We start from the raw sequence: 15,882 nt of genomic DNA on the forward strand, positions 1-15,882 counted from the left end.
TGGCTGCTTTTGACTCGCGCAACCTTCTTAGGCCATCCACGAGATCGGCCCTTCTTTTCCTCCACTCTCCCCACCCGGAGAGCCAGGAGTCCGGAGCCGGGACCCCGCCCCTTCCCCGTATCCCTTCCCTTGACCCACCTCGTCTTCGTCCTCCCTCCCTTTTCTGTTCCCCAAGCCGGAAGGAGCCGAAGAACAGACGGAAAAAGCCGAAGCTGGCTCGGTGAGTGGGGCCTTTCCGAAGCGGTGGCGAAAGGAGCCGAAGCTGTGCCAGTGGGGCGGAGTGAGCCAACGGAATCTCCGGAAAGAGCCGAAACTTGGAATCTAGCATACTGTCTGGCGGGGCCTGAGGGCGAGCGCCGGGAACCTTCGTGGAGTGCCGAAGACTAGGACGGTTAGGCTTGTCAGAAGTAGCGGGTTGCTCGGATAGGGCCGGCGGCTAAGAGCCGGGAGCCCCTGCGGGAGCAGTGAAAGACTGGGACGGTTTGAGTTGTCGAAAGAAGCCGAACCTTTGGCGGGCAGAGGGTGGCTGGGCGCAGAAGGCGGCGAGAACCTACGGAAACACCCGAACGTTGAAGAGGTAATTTCCGAAGAGTTTACAACCTGGGAACCCCGCGAAACCTTCGCTTCGGGTATTTTCGGAAGCGGCCGAAGACACCGCACCCGGCTCCTGCCTCTACAGTCCGGAAATAGCCGACGAGCTTCGGAAACAAGCTCTGGGGGAGGGGCGCTTTGCGGGCGGGCGGGCGGGCCGGCGGGGAGAGGGGTGGAGCCGGGGCTGGGCGGGCGGCCTGGGCTTGATTAGGCAGGAGGCGGCGGCGGCGCGCTGGGGGCGCCCGGAAGTAGCCGAAGCGAGCGGCGGAAGTAGCCGAAGCGGCCGGAGCGGGCGGTCGGCTAAGCGAGGCGAGAGCTGTACAGGGCCTACACGGCCGCTTCAGCATGTCGGACTTCGACGAGTTCGAGCGGCAGCTCAACGAGAATAAGCAAGGTGAGGGCGCCGGGGGCGTGGGGCGGCGGGCGGGGCGGCTCTTGGCTTCCCTCCGTGTCCCCCGCCATTTTCCTCGTCGCTTCCCCGTCCTCTCAGGGCCGCGCGGCACCCCCCCCCGTCCCGCGGCGCGCACTCGCTCACGTGACCGCCCGGCGTGCCTCCGCGCGCGGGAGGGGGTGGCGAACGCGGGCCTACACGCATGCGCGTCGCGTTCCGTTCCGCGCCCCACGTGGTTCCCGGCGCAGGTGGCGCGGCTGGGAAGGCCCCCGGGTGTCCCCTTGCGGACTCCTGTTACTGCTAATCCGAGGAGGAGAGTGTATAAATCGGGTCCCGCGATTCCCCCCTTTCCTCCCGCTTCCTTGGCACTTCCGCTTCCGGCCGGGCCTGTGGCCTGGGTCTCCACGCCCCCTTTGTTCCAAAATGGCGGTTGTGGGCGCCCCCCTCCCCCGCACCGTTCACGTGGGCTCGGGCAAGGCCGCGGCTTGGGCCGGCCATTCTCCGGCGGCTGCTCTTTGCGCGGTGTCCTGCAGTCTCGCCCGCCAGGGTCCCCTGCCTGGTTGCTGGTCGTGGGGGGCCTCGGATCACCGCGTGTGACGCGGGTTCCCTCGTGAAAGGGGCACCCTGTGTTGTTTTGTTTTCCACCCTGTGCATTCTTGAAGTATTTGTACCGCACGTACGTTTTGCGTACTCGCGGGCTTTGGCAGTGGCGACGATCACGATACGGAATGTTTGTTCGCAGTTTCCCCAGCTGGAGACAAACACCACGTCTTCTATCCCAAACTCGGGGCATCTAGACGTAACCTCATAAATCATCGCAACGTAGAGATGGGGAAACTGAGGCTGTTGAGAGTAAGGGGACCTGGGCCAGTTGAGTACCGTAGGAAAGGGTAGGCGGCAAGTACTCTTAGGTGATGTCCAGTCAAAGCACGGGACCACGTGGGTGCCGGGCAGTTAGGGACTCCAAGAGTATTGGGACTGGGAGAGTCGTTAGACGTTTAAAAATTCCTTGATCTTCCTGTTTTGGTTTGAGAGTGAAGAAACTTAGGCCAAGGGAAGGTGGAGGGACTTGAGGCTTAGGATGCCCGTGTTTGAATGGCTGAAGGAGAGGTGCGGGACTTGCCCTCCGAACCCAGCCTGAGTAGAGTAACGGTAGCTGCATTAGGAGACGGTGCCTGGGGAAGACCCGGTTTTTGAGTGCCCTCCGCCTGTCTGTCTTTGCTCGGACTGCTTAACAGCACAAGCTCGGAAGTTGATCCTGAATTCAAAGTACTTTGTTGCTTAGCTGTGCTACTTTAATACCTTTGTGCCTGTTTGGTTTCACCTGTGGGTTGCCATCGTTTTCACGATTTTTGAAATAGGGATGATAGCGGTTAAACTCCGAGCGCCTGTCACGTGCTAGGCACCTTGTTAAGCTCTTTGCATGGTTTTTCTAAGTGGATCCTTGTCACAGTCCAGTGAGGCTGAAATGATTTTGTTGTTTTTGCAGAGGAGGAAACAGATTCAAAAAGTCTGAAAATTTTCCCAGGTCTGGTTAGAGGCAGACCTGAAATTAAATGGGAAAATGTGAAGTGTGTGGTATGTGGCTTGGCATACATTAAGTTCCCAACAAGCGGTGTTTTATATTGTGAAATCATCCTTAGTGTGATAAACTCACCGAGAGGAAGTAGAGGCTGGTCATCAGCTCGCTCAGAGATGATGTCAGAGTTGGGGAAGGTGCATTCCAAACCTCAGATCCTCGTACACCTGGGGGAGGAGGTAGATGGGACTCTAGTTTAAAGAAGAGAAAGTAGGATTTTAAAGGTGTAGCTGTTCTTGCGTGGTTTTCTATAGTTGGTAAGTGGAAAAGCTGGAATCGAGCCTGAGTTCTGGCCGGGCGCATGGCTGGGTCACCAAGTGGAGGAAGGCCCTTGCAGATGTGCTTGGCCCTCCTGGTCCTGGGCGGTCATGCCCTCAGCCCTCACAAGTCCCCTGGGTTGGTAGCGCTGTTCCCAAAAGGTGACAACAGCATTTTGAACAATCACAGCTCCCTTTCTGTTCCTATCTGTCCAGGATTAGTGTGTGTGGGGGGGGAGGGGAGAACTCCTGCCTTTGGGGGACGCGCTGCCCACGTGTTGTCCCGCCTGTGGGTCTTTGTCTCTGAGCCAGCCTCTTCCCTTCTTTAGCCCCTGCCTAGTGCACCTGTGTCTCCAGGGAATTAATTTCCTGGTCTGCATCCCAGCGCCCAGCAGGCATCGCTGCCTCCTCCGTGTCCGTTCTTTTCTGCCTGCTTGTCTGTTTCAGAGCCTTAGCAGCAGGAAGGGCTCTTGGGGCTTGTAGCTCGCCCACCTTGTAAACATGGAGCCAGAGGCCCAGAGCTCCTGTGTGCTTACCCGCTGCTCTCTGAGTATCCGCTCATGTTTCCAGTCTTTGATTTACTTATGTTTTTGCCTTCAAGGAGATAATCCCATTGTCATTAGTGGTTCCAGCCAGACCCCGGAGAGTTCTGTGAGTTCAGGAGTGTGCCTGGTGCTTTACCGAGCTTGCTGACGTGACAAAGCTCACATTCAGGCCCACTACTTCCTCGCTTTTTAGCCTTTGCACCAGTCATGTGACTGTCCAGTGCCACAGTTTCCCTGTCTGTTACGTGAGCCCCCAGCAGGGTATTTCCAAAGCATTCGTAGAGATTAAGTGCAAGTAAAACATTTAATATAGGTTCTAGTTTGAGGAAGCATGCCATTCTTTGCTGCTGTGTCTTTTCCCTTCTTAGGTGCATGTTTTTTTCTGAGTTTCAGGCATTCTGGAATTGAGATGCATTCACAAAAAGTTCCTGTTAAATTATATCAGAAAAATATAAGATAGCAGTGTGGATGAGACTAAAGTCCACTCTGAGGCCCTCTCCTTATTGCCTGTTCTGTCTCCTGTCCCCAGGAGGTGACGTTCATGAGTACGGTAATGGGCCTGATGGGTAGTTGAGGCATCAGGTGTCTTTGAACCCAGGAAGTAAAGTAGGCAGTGCTCGAGCTTCCTGTGCTGAAGGTTTAGCTTGCATCTCCTTCCTAGGCCGAGAGGTCTGTTGGGAGCACAGGTTTTTGGCTCCCTGGCAGGGCTGTGCTCCATTCCCAGGTCCTGCACCCACACGGGTGAAGGGTTGAGGGAGCCAAGTGGAGGCTGGAGCAGAGTTGTGCGCCTGGCCCATCCCCTCGTGCACTGTGTACTTGGCTTTGAGGCAGGATGGGGTGGTCTGGGATTCAGGTCTGCGTGGCTCAGAAAGAGGGACCTGGGGAGGGTGTTCTGGTTGGGAGGGTCGCCCTGCTTCCTGACTGGCACCCGACCCTGGGCCTGATGGTGGGACTGTGGGTGCACCTGGTTGATTGAGGAGGTCTTTCCTGCGGGGCCGTGGGTCCCTTCAGGAAAACATCATTGGGTCTCTTGGTTCCCCAGCCTCTAGCCCTGCCCCTCTCAGGGACGACCCTGGGGTCAGGCCCCTCAGCCCTCGAGGGGGACCAGGAGCCAGCCTCCTCTGTCTTCTCTGGCTCCCCAGCTCCTCCTGAGCGTCCTCAGGTATCTTACACCCCGGGGGCATTTCCAGGCCCTCTCCCCTCAGGTAACCAGCTCCCGTCCCTTGGTCCCCCAGGGTCCCTGGACTGGCTTGTGGACCCAAGCAGCCTGCTAACTCCCCATCTCTATTGAATCCCGTCCCCTTGGGGGTGGCCCAAGGGCCCCGTGGGGCATGGCCAGCAGTGTGTGGGTGGGCTGGGCCATGTGTCCCCAGCTTAGCCTCTTCCTCCTCCCCCGACTCCCTCCCAGAGCGAGACAAGGAGAACCGGCACCGGAAGCGCAGCCACAGCCGCTCCCGAAGCCGGGATCGGAAGCGCCGCAGCCGGAGCCGGGACCGGCGGAACCGGGACCAGCGGAGCGCCTCCCGGGACAGGCGGCGAAGAAGGTACCGCACTCGGGAAGGGCAATGAAGGTGTCCCTGCTTGGACTGCGCCCTTTGCGCCCTTCTGCTCCCATCTCGGGGGTGGGATATGCCGCTTCTCTGTCTGGAATTCAGGGTTTTGTCTTTGGGGTTTCCTGCAGTGTTGGTGGGTTGTGGGGGCGGCAGATTCTTTATCTGGGAGGCGAGTCTGCAGATAGGGCGTTCCGTCCTCTCCTTCCTAAGGAGCTGCCCCCACCCGATCCAGACGAGGGTCTGGTTCCTTTTCCCACCCCCTTTCGGTGTTTCTCTGTGGGACTGTTTCAGGGACTGTGCTCTGCCTCCTGAGAAGGGGGCTGTCTCAGCAGGGCAGGACTTCCGTTCCTGGCCACCCTCTGGGTTGGGATGCTGGTTTTCTGCTCCTTAATGCCTCTTCCCTCTCCAGGCACTCCTCTCTGTTTTTTCTGCCCCCTTAGGTGGGGAAGGGTGGGGTAGGTGCAAGTCCTGCCTGCTCCCGTCTGTTTGTCCAACTAGAAAGGGATCTGTTTGTCTGGCCCTGATACCTGCCATCACTTTCTCTTTTCTGGGGTGGGGGCTTTGGGGGAATGGCAGGGCCGAGGGGGCCGGCTTGTCGCTCGTTCACCTCGGCCCTGCCCCGGCCCTGGGGCTCAGTGCTCTTGGCGGGGGGGTGTGTGGGTTGTGGGGAAGACGAGGGTCCCCAGTCACCCCTCCCCATACCTTTCCCTCCCACCCCCAGCAAACCTTTGACCAGAGGCGCTAAAGAGGAGCACGGTGGATTGATGTGAGCTTCTCTTCCTGCCCCTCCACCCTGATGCCGCCCCTTTGCTTCCTGCCCCTGCACACCTGCCCGTCCCCGTCCAGCCCTGGCCCAAGCACCTGCCTTGAAACCAGCCCCTCTCCCAGGCCTGGGTGCACCCTGACCCAGACCCTCTCCCTCTGGAGACAGCGGAGTTACTGCTGGGGAGCCTGGGGGGCTGGCAGGCCTGCCGAAGGCCAGACTGAGGTGGCCCTGCCCGCTCTCCCCCCCGCCCTCCCCCAGTCGCTCCCCTCGCCATGAGAAGAAGAAGAAGGTCCGCAAATACTGGGACGTGCCACCACCCGGCTTTGAGCACATCACCCCCATGCAGTACAAGGCCATGCAAGGTAGGCTCCCCCTGGTGTGTGTGCAGAGCCCCATTTGGGGGGGGTGAGGTTTGCACCCTGGATCTCTGGCCTCGCCTTTTGAAGCCCCCATGGTGGAGTGGGGAATGAGGGCTCCCCATGGGGCTGCTGCCAGGAGACCTGGCTCATCAGAGGCAGTAGGTCCATTGGGGGCTGCCCTTGTCCTGTGGTCGAGGACTGGAGGCTTTGGGGGTGGGGGGCAGTCCTGGAGCGCTGGTCCAGGGTTACCCTGATGCCAGCTAATGCTTTCTGCCCCTTCTGAAGCTGCGGGTCAGATTCCAGCCACCGCCCTCCTCCCCACCATGACCCCGGACGGTCTGGCTGTGACCCCCACGCCAGTGCCTGTGGTCGGGAGCCAGATGACCAGGCAGGCCCGGCGCCTCTACGTGGGCAACATCCCCTTTGGCATCACTGAGGTACTGCCCTCCCCGCCCTCCCCTGCCCTCCCCTCCCCCCTCCCCCTGCTCCTCCCCTTCCCTCCATCCCTCCCCAACCTGCACGGGTCAGACTCTGCTCCTGCAAGACCCCCCGGCCCCCTCCCAGACGGACGATGGAGTTGAGCCAGCCAGGGGCCGGGCTGGGGGTGGCCCTCCCTCCCTCCTCTCTCCTCTCCCATCTCCTCTCCCCCAGCCTCCTCCCGCAGCCCAGGGATCATGCACACACATAACTTAACCTACGAATCCGAATCGTGTGGAGAGAGACAGACAGGGAGACTCGGACACACACACACAGACGCACGCCCTCAGTTTCTGACACGCCTCTGTTCTCTGCCCTGTCCCCATCCTCTCCCACAGCCCTCCCATGGTCGCTGCTCTTTTATTTTTGATGGCCCTGACCTCCCTACCTTCCCCACGCTCCTCTCCCTCCCCTCTCCCCACCCCTTCCCGTGGCACCCCTGAGAAGCCCGAGATCAAAGAGTTGTTTCCATTTCTCTTTAAAGTGAAATATTGTGGGGCTGAGATCCCTCGTAGCAACAAAAAGTTTGCTACCGTCGGCGAAGGCAAGTAAGGTCCATTCTGACTTTCTCAACCTGCACTTTGCTACATTTGATGAACCAGCCCCCGGACTCCAGGGCCAGATCCCTCCACATCACTCTTCTCTCCTCCCCTCCCTCCACCCTCCTCCCTTGCCCCTGCGCTCCCCTCCCCTTCCATCCCCCTCCTCTTTGTCTCTTTTCTCTCTGACTCTGGGTCCCTGTGTCTTGCCTGCTGCTTTTCTACTTTCCTACCATTTTCCTCTTTGTCGCCACTGGATGTTTCCTTTCCTTATGTGTTCTGTCTCCTTGTTTTCTCTGTTTCGTGTTTTTCTTCTCTCCCTGTGGTGGTGCCCCCCCATTTTTTCTCAAACCCCGCCACTTCCCTTGATTGGACTCCTGGGGCTCTCCCCACACTTGTCCCACCCCCTGGTCTCTGCTGCTGCCTCCACCCTATTCTCTCATTTCTCTCCTTTTATTCCTATGATTGACCTCTACGCCCCCACTCATATTCCACTGTTCCTTCTCCCACCTCCGCCCTCCCCGGCCCTCTCCCCTTACCCCCAAACCCTCCGTGTCTCCCTCTCTCACCCTTCCCTCCTCTCTCCACCTCCCTCCCTGCCCCTCCCTGTCTCCTTTGCCCTCTACAGGAGGCCATGATGGACTTCTTCAATGCCCAGATGCGCCTGGGGGGGCTGACCCAGGCGCCCGGCAACCCCGTCCTGGCCGTGCAGATCAACCAGGACAAGAATTTTGCCTTCTTGGAGGTGAGTGTGGGTGCTGCGCTGTTGGGTGTGGGCTGCCTATCGGTGGTCTATCCTTTGCTGGCCCAGGCCCCTGGGGGCGGGGCTGGACTGGCGAAAGCACCGTTGCCCCTTACTACCCCGTTCTCTTTCCTTCAGTTCCGCTCAGTGGATGAGACCACCCAGGCCATGGCCTTCGATGGCATCATCTTCCAGGGCCAGTCGCTGAAGATCCGCAGGCCCCATGACTACCAGCCCCTTCCTGGCATGTCAGAGAATCCCTCCGTCTATGTGCCTGGTGAGTGGGGTCTTGTCCCACTCTCTTCAACCCAGCTGGAGCTGCTCAGCAGCAGCATGGCTGCTATGGGATAGACACGTCTCCTTATCCTATCCCCCAAACCTCCCCTCTTAGCAGAGGTGGTGCCCCGGGCTGGAGAGGGTGAGCTGTGATCTGCTTGAGGACGCACAGCTTGTGAGTGGCAGAGCCAGGACCAGAGCGCAGGCTGTGGGGGAAGTGAGGGCCTCGGGGGTTATTGTGAGAGAGTGTGTGTGTGTGCGTGCGTGTGCAGTCAGTGTGCTGCCCAGCAAGGGCTTGCTGCCCTGCATGCAGAGAAGCCAGTGCCATGACAGGGCCTTCTGAGAAAAGCAAAGGCTTTATTGAGACAGGGAGGCAAGGCTCATATCTGTCCCCAGCTGAGGGTTTGGGGCAGGATTGAAGGGCTTGGTAGTACGGGCAGGGGTTGGTTGGAGGGCTTCAGCATCGGGCTTCTGGACAGTGGACCCTTCCCTCTGACTGGCTGGGTGATCCAGTCCCACCAAGTCCTAGCTCTTTGGTCCCGGATGTCACTGAAGGTCAGCGTTCTCTTCTGTGGGTGCTTCTGTGCATGACTTACATGACTTAACGCTTGCGTTGTGTTGTGTTCTTGAAGAACCACTTAGTATCTTGTGAGAAATAGGAGGTGGCCAGTTGGAGCTGGTTCTCAGTTGCAAGTGAAGCTCCCAGCATGGAGACTGACACCTGCGAGGCCCTCATTTCTCGCCTCTGTTTCTGTGGACTCCTGTGCACTGGGCCCTGCCCCACAGCGTGTTAGTCATTCCGGCTGGTAGGTCAAGGCGGACCTGGGGTCTGCACACTTCAGATAGCAGATGTTTTGGGCTTTGTAGGCCACATGGTCCCTGTGGAAACTCTTCCGTGGTTGTAGTGTGAAAGCAGCTGCAGACGACACCTAGCTGGCATGGCTGTGTCCCATCTCCCCCTGATCATTAAGGACTGACGTTTGGGTCTCATACAGCATTTACATGTCGTGAAATAACCTTTCAAAGTGTTTTCAGGTTGTCCAGAAAGCGGCAGCAGGCTGGTCGACAGATGGAGTGTGTTAGGCCTGAGCCTCGGTGTGGCTCTGAGGGTGCAGGGTGCACTGGGGGCTTGGAGAGCCAGAGCCAGTGCTCCTGTGGCTGAGCTGGGCCCTGGTCTCAGGCCCTGGAGTTGTGCGAAGGTGGGGTGAGCACTGGTATACTCTGGGTATGGGTGTTATAGAACATGGAGTTCTGCCGGCTGAGGCTTCACACTGAAGGATTCCTTTTAGAAACTGAGTCAGCTCTTCACTGTGCAATGTGATGGGGGCATGGAATCCCAGAGAAGGCAGCACTTTGGGACCCGGGCCTGGGTGACCAGCTTGTCTCCTGTGCTATCATAACAGTTTGGGTAAATTCAGTGCATCTGTAAATTTTTTAAAAAACAGGTGTAATGCTTACTGACATTCCCTAAGTCTACAGCCTGATGGGTTTTGCCATGTGCGCACATCAGTGGGACTGGCTCCCAGGTCAAGCTGCAGAGCGTCCCTTCATGCCTCTTTCCAATAAATCCAATGTGTCGTCTTTTTAACTATGAGGAGCCCCCTCTCCCCGCCCCCGTTACTGGACGATGCTAACATGTCAGTCATCGTCCGAGGTGTGCTCTGTGGTTCCCCTGTTGGTCTTTGTGACAGTCTTACAGTATGAGGGTCGGTGAGTGACAACCAAGGGCCAATGTGGCCCTGCCTGTTTTTTTAACTATAAAGATAGACTGGCACACAAGCATACCACCGTGTGCATTGTTTCGGCTACTCTGTGCTGCAGTGGCCAAGCTGAGTGGTGACAGACCCCATGGTCCACACAGTGAAAGCATCTCCCACCTGGCCCTTACTGCGGCGGACGTGTGGCCCCACTGCAGGAGGAGAGCGAGGCTTGGCCGACTACCCACGTACCCAAGGCTTTGGCCAGTGGAGCCTTGGTGGCGGCACTTCCTGCACTGCCTCCTGTGCGTCTTCCTTTGCCCTGTGCAGACACAGACGTCGCAGATACGGGGACAGTTGCTTTAGATCATCTTCCCTTAGTCGCCGGCCATTTTTTAGAGGTGGCCATTAGTGTGAGCACCAGAAAGGTCATTCACTGGCCTCCTCTCTTTGGGGGAGGTCTGGGTGTGCATGCTGCGGGTCTCTTCCGTCCTGGGCGCTGGCAAGAAGTGTGATTCTGCTTGCAGCTTGAGCGTCCTCTGCTCCTACTTTCTCTGTAATGAGGCTTGTATTTTGCTTGTCCGTCCTCCATAAAGAGAAATCAGTGTTATGGCTGAAGGGGAAACGCATTTGGTAAAATTCAGCAGGTGTTCTCGGTTGGGAAAGAATTCCGGAACCTGGAAGGCAGCTTCCTCATTTTGGCAGAAGGGTACAGATCTGAAACTGAACATACACCATGGGGGTGGTGGGACCTTGAATGTGCTCCCACTGCCCAGTGCTGGTGTGGGTCCCGTGTGAGGTGGAGCCTGGCAGGGGAGCTGCCGCTGTCTGTGGGGGTGGCTGGGAAGGCATAAGAATCTGAGCTGCTGAGTTAGCTCGACCCTGAGCTCTCCCGGTGCCAGGCTCACCTCTCGGTTCGGGGAGAGTTGTTTCTACCTCAGCTGGTGCCTGCTTGTGGGCTTCACCCTCTGCTCCCTCAGCAAGGTTTGGTCATGTTGGGCCTGGTGCTGAGTGCTGGGGCACAGTAGTGCATGAGGCGGTTGTGACCCTGTCGAGTGACACTGTGGGCACAGAAAGATTGCTTGGTGGTTGGGGGTCCAGGGTGGCCTTCAGAGGGGAGGTGGGAGACAACAGATGTGTGAAGCAGGGAGGAGCCCATAGCCGGCGTGTTTGGGGGCCTGTCCATTATGTCAGAAATTGTGTCAGAGGTTGTTGGGCTTGATTTTGGTCACTGAGACCAACCTGGGTTCCCAGTTGGCGCCGCCCTTTCCTAGCCACGGGACCTTGCAAGGTCATTGTCCCTGCTTCAGGACTGAGTGAGTGTTCACGAAGAGCTTGCCCTGACTACAGCACTGCCTGCTCCCCAGGCCTGGTCCCCTGAGCCCGCCCTTTGGCCCGGGGTGACATACACACGGTGTATGAATTGTTCTCATCCCTGCGCCCTCTGGTAGGTGCCATGTTCTCTCACGTGAGGTGCAGGGAGCCTCGCTTGGTGCTGTGCCCCAGACCTGGACCCAGAGGGCCTGACTGGGGCCCCCAGCCCCATCCCTTCCCTGAAATGGCATGGCACCGTGAGCACCAGCCTGGGCCCAACAGCTGGTGTTCACCCAGCTCTTCCACTCACCTATCCGGTCACCTAACCTCTGCCCATGTCCTCGTCTGCTGTTGGGCAGGTGATGGCCCCTTAGCCAAGCCCTAGTTCTCTGTGGAATTGAGTGAGTGGGCTCTGGAGACCCCTTCTTCCTGCCTTTGTGACCTCAGGCTAGCACTGCCTTACACAGTTTATTCCTGCCTAGCACAGTTGATCCCTGTGACACTGTGGGTAGGTCTTGGAGAGCATTGAGGTAACAGATTGAGTTTGACCCGGCTGCCCAGTCCCAGGGACTGCCTGGTCTGAGGCCCCTACTCTCAGGATTCTTGTGCCTCTCCAACTTAGGCAGGCTGGTCTTGTGTTCTGAGAGGCCTGCAGGGCGATACGAGTGTGGGTGGTGGTAGGAGAGGGAGCACCCTCCGCGGCTCCAGGCCTGAGGCTCCTTCTCCAACCCTGTCTCACCTCCCCCCAAGGGCTCCAGAAATGGAATGTCAGGTTTGCGAAGAAGCCTGTGGGCCATGGGGCTGAGACTCCTGGCAGGCACACATCCGAGTGCAGAGTTCAGTGCAGAGAGAGAGCAGGGCTGGGAGTGCGGACACATGGTGGTCTGTGGTTGCTAAACCCACTCAGCTGATGCTACCTTGCTGTGTTAGCCCCTGCTGGACGCTGGGCATATCCCAGCCCTCAGGGACATAGCAGAGCCTGCCGAAGTCACGTGTGCCTGAGGCCAGAGAGTGACTGCAGCCTGTGTGGCTGGCTGTGCTAAGTGCAGGGAGGGCAAGCCTGAGAGCCTTACCAGCCGGGAGACCTGATCAATGAGGGGTGACTAGGGAAGGGCTCTGGAGTTGAGGCCTGAAGGTTGAAGAAGGGGTTGTGTCCTCAAGAGCCCTCACCAGTAGGGTGAGGCCACACAGCTGCAGGCGGCAGGTTTGGGTGTGAGCTCCAGTCTGGCCGCACAGGGTGGGCCTGCTGCTGTTGCACCACACTGGTGTCTGTTGTACTGTGTTCCCAGGAACCTCAGGCTGGGCAGGTTTGGTGGATACGGGGTTTGCTCTGTCAGCCGTCACCGGGTCGGGAGGAAGGCAGGCCTCTCGCTGCAGACTCCTCCAGGGCTCCGGTGACGGCCTTTTGCTGGGCATCGAAGTTCTTTCCTGTCTTCTTCCCCCAGGAGTTGTGTCCACCGTGGTCCCAGACTCTGCCCACAAGCTGTTCATTGGGGGCTTACCCAACTACCTGAATGATGACCAGGTAGGCCTTTCCCCACTCCCCACCCCACCCCCACCTTTGCTCTAACAAACCCTGATGGCGTGGCTTCCACCCCCACAGGTGAAAGAGCTGCTGACGTCATTTGGGCCTCTGAAGGCCTTCAACCTGGTCAAGGACAGCGCCACCGGGCTCTCCAAGGGCTACGCCTTCTGTGAGTACGTGGACATCAACGTCACAGATCAGGTGAGCCCCAGGCTCCAGGTGCGGCCACATCTGCCTTTGTCCCCACCCTGCTGTGTGGCTGAGGTCACCGCTCCTTGGGATGGGTGGGAGGCGGCCAGTTGGCGGTGGGGCCCGCCTGGGACTTACCAAGCTTTCAGCCCTTTGGCTTCCCCTCTTCCCCCACCAATGCCCGGCTCTGGGGTATTGGGGCTTGGGGGGAGGTGTCGGGCTCCTGGTCCCTGACTCGCACCTCTCCCCTGCGTCCCCCACCCTTCATCGTCCTCCAAACACAGGCCATCGCAGGGCTGAATGGGATGCAGCTGGGGGACAAGAAACTGCTGGTCCAGAGGGCGAGTGTGGGAGCCAAGAATGCCACGCTGGTGAGCCCCCCGGCACGTCACCTTCCATTGGCTAGGGGGGCTTGGGGGTGGCAAGGGGCGGGGTGGGGTGGGTTCTGCTCAGCTCTGCCCTGGGATTTCCTGGGCCTCAAGGGCAGGGCACGGTCTTCTTGGGATGGCATCTGAGGGAGGACAGCCCTGTGACGCCTCTGCCTGCTTGCTCCACAGAGCACCATAAACCAGACGCCCGTGACCCTACAAGTGCCGGGCCTGATGAGCTCCCAGGTACAGATGGGTGGCCACCCAACTGAGGTCCTGTGCCTCATGAACATGGTGCTGCCCGAGGAGTTGCTGGACGATGAGGAGTATGAGGAGATCGTGGAGGATGTGCGTGATGAGTGCAGCAAGTATGGGCTGGTCAAGTCCATCGAGATCCCCCGGCCTGTGGATGGTGTTGAGGTGCCCGGCTGTGGAAAGGTGCGTGCGTGCGCTTGTCAAGAGCAAGAGGTGGCATTGAGCAGGCGTGAGTGATGCCCAGTTATGGGGTTTTGGGCAGGCAGCACTCAGTGTTTGGGGACAGTGAGGAGTGGGGCAGAGATTAGTGGGTGACGAGGGCGGGAGTTGGGGCGCAGCGTGGATCTGAGCGAGGACTGTTAGCCTTAGACCCTGGTCATGGATTTGGGGGGGTGGGAGGCGAGGGAGGAGTTAAGTGCCATGCTCAGCTTTCTGGCTCTGGTGATTAGGCGGGACTGACTGCAGGGGAGAAGCAAGAGGGGGTGAGCAGGTTTGGGGGAGGGCCAGGCAGTGTGGTGGGGCTGGCTGATTTGAGATCCTGAGACACCCCAGTAGAGAAACGTAGGAAGCAGTGAGCTGGACAGAGCTGCAGTCCCAGCGTGGGGTCCAGTAAGAACCTGGGTGGCACTGACATTGATTCCAGGTCGAGTGTTGCTGGGTGAACTTGCCAGGGAGCAGGGGAAAGAGCATCACAGGGGGCATCATGTCCTCTCACCTGCTCTCCTGTCCTCACTGGTGCAGTAGCTGTCCTTGTCGTGTCAGTTTCTTTCAGTGCTGTCATCAGCACTAGAATGGAGCCTGGAACCTGGCCCATGTGGGGGCTGAGTAGATACTTGTGGGAAGAAGCAATGGAAATATTCTGCCTGGTCTCTGGGATCAGCCTACCTGTTTTGTTTTTAAACTTACCCTCATTGTTTTCAAACATAAAAGGTAGAGAGAAAGTCACAGCGATAGGGTAATATTGTAGTATATTATTTAAGTTGTATGTATCACAGCACATGTAGCAGTGTTAACAAAATTATCCTCAGTACGACCCAGTCCATGTTCAGATTTCCCTTACTGTTTTAAAAATGTCATTTGTGAGTTGCTTTAAGGATCCAAACAAGGAACCATGAAATTTGGTTTCAGTCTTTCTTATAATTTATCAGTTCTGTATCACCGCCCGCCCCCCTGTTTTTTTGCAAGCCATTTGTTGAAATAATAGTGTTTGTTTTATAGAATTCCCCATGTTCTGAATTAGGGTTGTGTCTGCCCCTCCCTTCACTTAACTGGTGGTTCAAGCAAGATACACTCTTGATTAGATCAAGGTTCAATTTTTTTTTTTTTTCTTTCTTTTTTTCCTTTTGCGTCAGCCTGGCTTTGAGTCCTAATTTTTGAGCTTCCCTTACTTCATATTTTGTCTGGGGAGAACATGGCCCTTGCGGTGGCTTGGGGCCCACTTGGTGTAGGAGACAACACAAGGGAGCTTGCCCATCCATGATGGCTCTGGAGTCTAGCTTGCCTCTGCTCTTTGTCCACGCCTTTGCGTGGGCGGCTCTGGTCTCCTGATCTTTGATCCTGGGGTTCTGGGGGATGTTTGGGTAAATGTGCTCAAACTTCTCTTCCTTCCCTTGAACTCCAGGAGTTCTGGGCTGGGGTGGCTGCTGCTGGCTGCTGCGGGAGCGGCTGGCTCCTCAGGGGTGGGCAGTCGCCGGCCCTTACGCCCGCCTCTCTCCCTGCAGATCTTCGTGGAGTTTACCTCCGTGTTCGACTGCCAGAAGGCCATGCAGGGCCTCACTGGCCGCAAGTTCGCCAACAGAGTGGTTGTCACAAAATACTGCGACCCCGACTCGTACCACCGCAGGGACTTCTGGTAGAGGAGGCAGGGGAGGGCGGGGCCGGGCTGGCTGGGGGATGCTCCCCCTCCCACCCCCCTTGGCCCCCTCTGAAGATGATGGGCAGAGGAGTGACAGCCGAATGACAGCCGGCAGCAACTGGAATGGCAGCAATTAGGGGTGGGGGGTGGGGTGGGGCGGGGGGCGGGGACCGGGGAAGCGCACACAGGCCCACGCGGACACGCACCCACAGACAGGGAGGGGTCAGGGTGGGAGGGTGCGCAGCAGGGCGCAGCAGGACCCCCACGGCCCCTCTCCGAGACAACCCCCCCTCCCTCCCACTCCCTTTCTCCTCCCCTTCCCCTCCGTAGAGACATAGCGTGTTTATATTTTATGGCCAAACTTTTGAATTTTGTTGTCCAGCCCGGTGCCCTGCCCTCTCCTTTTCCAGGTCCACAGCCCCAACCACTTGGCCTCTGGTCCTCTCCCTTGTTTCTTACGTAGTTGGTTCTCCTCTTTAGTCTCCACGGACCTGCGCCCAGCCCCTGGCCCCCGTCCCTCTCCTACTCTCTGTGGCAGTTTCATATTTGCTAAGACGAATTTGCTCATTAAACATTTTGTTGTATTTTACTTTCTGGAGCTGCT

The 15,882-nt window shown here is 58.1% G+C and overlaps 1 protein-coding gene across 4 annotated transcripts; it reads left to right on the forward strand.

Annotated features, from left to right (window-relative positions):
- The first annotated feature begins 794 nt into the window (after positions 1 to 794).
- U2AF2 (U2 small nuclear RNA auxiliary factor 2) lies at positions 795 to 15,867 on the forward strand. Of its 4 annotated transcripts, XM_081030657.1 has the most exons (13): positions 826 to 985; positions 4,406 to 4,525; positions 4,772 to 4,907; positions 5,638 to 5,682; positions 5,941 to 6,044; positions 6,327 to 6,478; positions 7,686 to 7,802; positions 7,938 to 8,076; positions 12,532 to 12,611; positions 12,690 to 12,812; positions 13,085 to 13,171; positions 13,358 to 13,606; positions 15,145 to 15,867. In XM_081030657.1, the coding sequence occupies exons 5-13, from the start codon at positions 6,023 to 6,025 to the stop codon at positions 15,277 to 15,279; spliced, it is 1,104 nt and encodes a 367-aa protein (XP_080886783.1). In that variant the 5' UTR covers positions 826 to 985; positions 4,406 to 4,525; positions 4,772 to 4,907; positions 5,638 to 5,682; positions 5,941 to 6,022; the 3' UTR covers positions 15,280 to 15,867. The 4 variants fall into 4 exon arrangements, with proteins under 4 accessions (XP_080886781.1, XP_080886782.1, XP_080886783.1 ...); XM_081030655.1 differs by lacking the exon at positions 4,406 to 4,525 and having other exon boundaries at positions 795 to 985; positions 13,085 to 13,183; XM_081030656.1 differs by lacking the exon at positions 4,406 to 4,525 and having other exon boundaries at positions 795 to 985.
- Positions 15,868 to 15,882: the final 15 nt, after the last annotated feature.

This window comes from Rhinolophus hipposideros, assembly GCF_964194185.1.
Source record: "Rhinolophus hipposideros genome assembly, chromosome: 21".
In the NCBI taxonomy this organism is placed as follows: Eukaryota; Metazoa; Chordata; class Mammalia; order Chiroptera; family Rhinolophidae; genus Rhinolophus; species Rhinolophus hipposideros.

Coding starts and splice junctions, on each gene's coding strand:
- U2AF2 (XM_081030655.1), top strand. CDS start 937: ATGTCGGACTTCGACGAGTTCGAGCGGCAGCTCAACGAGAATAAGCAA. Junction 4,908..5,637: donor CGGGACAGGCGGCGAAGAAG/GTACCGCACTCG, acceptor TCCCACCCCCAG/CAAACCTTTGACCAGAGGCG. Junction 12,813..13,084: donor ACATCAACGTCACAGATCAG/GTGAGCCCCAGG, acceptor CTCCAAACACAG/GCCATCGCAGGGCTGAATGG.